The sequence below is a fragment of the Arabidopsis lyrata genome (genome assembly GCF_000004255.2).
Source record: "Arabidopsis lyrata subsp. lyrata unplaced genomic scaffold ARALYscaffold_270, whole genome shotgun sequence".
Classification (NCBI taxonomy): Eukaryota; Viridiplantae; Streptophyta; class Magnoliopsida; order Brassicales; family Brassicaceae; genus Arabidopsis; species Arabidopsis lyrata.
The window spans coordinates 1-5,002 of record NW_003302359.1 but is presented as its reverse complement, the minus strand read 5'-3'; the positions used below and the strand labels follow the sequence as shown (position 1 = coordinate 5,002).

The following is a 5,002-nucleotide window of genomic DNA, read 5'->3' as shown; positions in this document are numbered from 1 at the left end:
ATTACTTCAATTTACAAATATAAGACAAATCGATGTACTTAATGACTTGGTGTACAAAACTATGTTTAAAATGCTGGTGTACGAGATTGATAGCAGAATATATACAAGTCATCTTTTAAAAAAAAAAGAAAACCAAAAAGATTAAGAAAAAAAAAAGTAATGATATAATATAATTTGATCCAATAATATAAAAGATGTGAACTCACACAAAAAGCTAACTCACAAAAGACAAGGGGTAAAGTGGTATTTGACTTCTTTATTATCTTTTAGTCTATTACACACCACTTTTATCTCACAAAAGAAATAAAAAGTGTTTATTTCACAAATTTCTAAAAAAACTATCTATTTTTCAAATTACTTTTATAAAAGTGTCTACTTTGCTAAAAAGTCTTTTTGTTTTTGTATCCTTTTTGGATTCGGATTTTGTGGGGAATAAAGATGAACAAAATACAACCAACAGTCCACCGCTGGAGGTTAAGGACGAGGATTGAAAAAAAAGGACCTAGTTAAAAAGTTAGAATTTCGCTCACTAGAACTAAATTTATTAAGATATTTTATTTTAAGAGTCATAGTTCATACTTCATACTAAAGTCATAAATTATTTAGCCATTTGTACATCAATATGTGAATTTGTAAGATTTATTAATATAATGATACTTGAACTCATAGTTTCTTTTGTTTATCATCAACAAATTTATTCATCAACTTAGATACCTTAGAATATAAGAATAACAAATAAATGATCTCAAAAAAAAAAAAAAAAAAAAAAAACTCATGTACATACCTCATTATATAAGGTCCTCATATATGTTCAATATATACACGATTAATCTAACATACTAGTATGACTCTCTGAACCAAGAATTTTCTAAGAAGTAAATTAATGTATTTTTGACGTGCAAAAAAGTGAGTTTAAACATATTTCAGTTTCCATCTATTTTAAAAATAGTCGCAACAATTTTTCACTCTAATAATCTAATTTCATTTATTTCAACCATTGAAATTAAACTAACGATTAATTATCTCCATGATCTCATTACCAACTCTAACGACAAATGCACAAACATGCAAAATAGATATAATAAACAAGATGCAAGAATGACAAAAAAGAAGAACAAGGAAATGACACAAAAAGGTTGACTAAATTTGCCGTATCGGTACAACAACAAATTACATTAAACTAAATTTGTCGTTTGATATCTCGATTGAACCGTTGGATGAAATCTTCGACTCGTCTGTTCAACTCCTCGTTTGACATCTTCGAGAACTCCTCCGACTCTTCTCTTACATTCTCCCACTTCTTCGTCGCCATCTCCATCTCCTCAGCCTTTGTCACCTTGTGAACAACCATCCATTTCGAGCTATCCGACTGGCTTCGATCGTAACTTTTAGGTCTATGTTTGATGTCTTGACGACGGCTTTCCTTGGTTACCATTGACCCACGAGCCTTATCCGATTTGCTTCTCCCGTACGGTTTAGAGTTCACCTTTCTTGCTGTGCAAGTTTCTTCTTTGGCAGCTTTTATAGGAATGTTTTTCTCAGTCATTGGCTCGAACTTTTGGATAGTTGTGTTTCTCGGTTGGTTCTTGCTCACGGCTTGAATGATTCTCTCAGGAACTTTCGCTTTCTTGTTAGGTAAATACTGAAGTTGTAAGTCTCTTTCTCCCGTTAGTTCTTCTTGTTTCTCACGGTTCTTGATTTCTTCCGCCATATCCACCCGATATCCCAAGTTTTCCGGTCTAGGGTTTTCTCGTGCACCTCTTGTCATCGAGGCTGTGTATTCTCCGTAAAAATCGTGGTTCTCTTTATCAGTGAATGCTCCGTAATCGGCTGCTATGATGATGATAAGTGCGTTGGAGATGACGAACAAGACCTTCGTGTCGTTGAAGATCGACCAAGGAGAGACGTCGAGAACGTGGAAGATCAAAATGTAGGTGAAGATAGATAAGATGATCGGGAGCAACGAAGAGTACAATTTGTATTGTTGTTTCTTGGGCTTGTAAGGCTCGAAAATAGGGTTTCCAACAACGTACGAGGGCATTTCTGTCATTTTCAGGGATAGCTCGTGATGAGTTGGGCATTGGATTTGAGAATTGAGCCTTGAGGTCTAGTGTGTTTGATCTTTAAATTGGTCATGATCAAAGCTCTTTATATTGCGAGCATAGTCTGCATTATTGAGATTGTGAATTTCCTATTTTGCCCTTGTCAACTACTATATCTTACTTGCAGATCCTGCCACGATTCGCTATTTGTCGTTTCATGTTGAGTTACGTGGAAATTCCAATCGTCTTCTGCAAGTATTATTCAATGATTTACTTTTTGTTAACCTGAAAATGTACATTACATTTAATATGTGTATTAAGATTAGTACAAAATTTGAATTATTGTCGTTATTGGGTGATATAAGCAAATCGGAAAAATATTTTAGGTCAAGGTACAGAGGCTTGGTACCGCAAAACGTCAACACGTCATCTCGTGACAACAACAGAAATCAGTAAATTTTTATTTTTCTTATATTTATACATTACATTAGGTACCTTTGAGATGTACAATATGAGAAAAATATGTACACACTTTGACAGCACAACAAAGTAAAATAAAACAACATATAAATGATAGCTTTGCTTCCACGTATCTATAAAATGTGAATTTTATTTGGTTGCATCACCTAATGATTCAAAATTTACTTACTATAAAAATAAAATTTGAAGATTCAATCAAAACGATTGATCTGAGTTTATCCGCTTCTTTTATCCGGATTGAAAGAAAACTCCAATGAGATAAGTTTATTTTAATCTTTCAAACCTCTATGGCAGTCATTTTTTCATGAATTATTGCGGTTATCGACAAACCAGTCATATTTTGGTTTGTCAGCAAATAAATTCTTTACTCTAAGTCAGAGATGTAAACGTTTTGTATCATAAGAAGCCAAAATATGAATATATGTCATATTGTATCACCATTGAAGAATAAATGAAATTGAAAATTTAGATTGCCTATATCAGCTTGTTGGTTAAGCTGTAACGCGTGGCAATAGGGAAGTTCATGTTTGCTCACACACGTTGGCGGTTGGTCTAGATTTCATCGTACAAGTGTTATAATTACCTTAACTTGTCTAAAAAAAAGATCTCGACTATTCTTGCACCATCATACCTTATTCTTGCAAATTAAAATTGTTCAAATTTAAAGATTAGTGTTCAGTAGCTAGAGTATATCTTTCATGAAAAAAGATTGTGTAGAGTGGTCTAATTATTACGCTAACTACAGTTCTATATGCAACCTAATTGAAGAAGACTTCACTTTTGTATATGAATGTTTCTCACATCAGTCGCGCCATACAACACGTTAATAGAGAAGGAGTTATATATATCAACAATTTAAGGACAACTATGTTTGTGTGAAGTTCATTCATATACCCCGCCGGCCCGCCCATTTTCTTGTGAACGATGATTCATAGTGAAAATCATACCGATTTACCTTGCCAAATCATTTAGATATAAATTTTTTTTCCTATTTATGTAACAATAACTTTATAAGTCTTAATTGAGTAGGTACATGGCTACCAAACCGTTAGGTTTTCATGCTTTAAACACAATTCCGTTAGTTGTTGACTCGTTTTTACGAGATGATGCATTGGGATATTCGCATCTGCGTTTAGTTTGTTTGTAATTTTTCTTTTTTAATAATAATTGCTGGGAGTTTACTCCCGCTGATTCAACAAAAAAAAAAGAACATGGCTACCAAAGGATCAAATCTTGATTTGATTTAGAGGTGAACTTGATTTAATATATACATTTATACTAATATGCTATAATCATGTATCATATCTATCATTGAAAATTGAAAATTTAAAATGTGTAATTCATGTATATGTTATTTCATAATGTTTTACTAGATTATGTAATCTGATTTTTTTTTTTTTTTTTATCATCCAAACAAACTTGAAACCATTAAAAACGTCTAGGCCCCAGTTAAGGTGACTAGAACCTTAAAGTCCTTTTCTTGAACACTAAACACAAGTTGCTTGAAAATCTGAAACCTTAAAACTCTTAACTAACCAAAGGTCTATAATCCATCCGAAACACGAAAAAATAATCAACACAATTGGACTATATTGGAGGCAAAGAGAAAAAATGAAATCAAACAAATAATGTTATCGGGAATAAGGGGAAGTTGCTTGAATCCGAACATTTCGTTTCTGAAGAAAACTCCGAAGAGATCTCTTCATAGAGACCTTTTGATTATGAAATCGGGTCGAATATTTTGGGAGTGTTGGAGGTTCCGAATCGTCTGAGCTTTTCAACGATAACGATCTCTCTTCCACATCTCTACTCGCTAGCGATAGTATAGCTTTAGCCTCAAGGTGGGTAAGATCTGAAGAAACACACATGTGCCCGTTGTAGAAGATGGTTAATATCTGAGATTCATGCTTTGGTTGTGAAATTTCAGAGCTGCTTGATTTGTCCACCCTGATATATATAAAGTATTATCAGTATCGTTTGACTCTATTAATTCATATTCATACATGTATATGATACAATTTGTTATACAAATAACGTTGAGAGAAAGAAGTCTTACGAGCTATGGAAATCAGAAGAAGCATATGAAGAAGTAAGAAGGCGAAGTTCCAAGTCGCATTTTGTTTGCATCTCCATGATCTCTTAGTTGTGAGTAAATATGCTTGTGTAGTTTTTGATGATGATGATGATTGTGTGTCAGTCTATTGATTTATATATGTGTGTGTGCGTGTTGTGTATGTGTTGGGATCGAAGAGAGAGAGAGAGGGAAAGATAAGGATAGAGAAAAGACGAGACAAAAGCTGGTTTGGACAGAACACAGCTTGACATCTCTGTTTCTTTCTCTTTCTCTCTTCACGCATGTGTAAAATGCTTTTTGTGATTTTTATTTTTGTTTTTCATTTCTTATAAAGAAAAAAAGTTTCCTTTTTTTTTTTTGTAAACTAATATCAAAAGAGAAGAATTTTTTTTTAAAGAGTTCATCC

General features: G+C 33.0%; 2 protein-coding genes across 2 annotated transcripts; both read right to left on the bottom strand.

Moving 5' to 3' along the window:
- Nucleotides 1–1,124: 1,124 nt before the first annotated feature.
- On the bottom strand, nucleotides 1,125–2,112 carry LOC9298718. Its single transcript, XM_021016078.1, has one exon. It carries the CDS (start codon nucleotides 2,048–2,050, stop codon nucleotides 1,181–1,183), a length of 870 nt encoding a protein of 289 aa, XP_020871737.1. The 5' UTR covers nucleotides 2,051–2,112; the 3' UTR covers nucleotides 1,125–1,180.
- Nucleotides 2,113–4,020: 1,908 nt separating this feature from the next.
- LOC9298720 (protein TIFY 5B) lies at nucleotides 4,021–4,722 on the bottom strand. The gene is made up of 2 exons (XM_002862595.2): nucleotides 4,579–4,722; nucleotides 4,021–4,469 (listed from the first exon to the last, which is right to left on the bottom strand). The coding sequence occupies exons 1-2, from the start codon at nucleotides 4,653–4,655 to the stop codon at nucleotides 4,154–4,156; spliced, it is 393 nt and encodes a 130-aa protein (XP_002862641.1). The 5' UTR covers nucleotides 4,656–4,722; the 3' UTR covers nucleotides 4,021–4,153.
- Between the last annotated feature and the right edge of the window lie 280 nt (nucleotides 4,723–5,002).

Excerpts from the sequence above, each read along its gene's own strand:
- LOC9298718 (XM_021016078.1), bottom strand. The coding sequence starts at position 2,050 with ATGACAGAAATGCCCTCGTACGTTGTTGGAAACCCTATTTTCGAGCCT.
- LOC9298720 (XM_002862595.2), bottom strand. The coding sequence starts at position 4,655 with ATGGAGATGCAAACAAAATGCGACTTGGAACTTCGCCTTCTTACTTCT. Across the intron at positions 4,470-4,578 it reads TCTTCTGATTTCCATAGCTC|GGTGGACAAATCAAGCAGCT; the intron begins GTAAGACTTCTT and ends TATATATATCAG.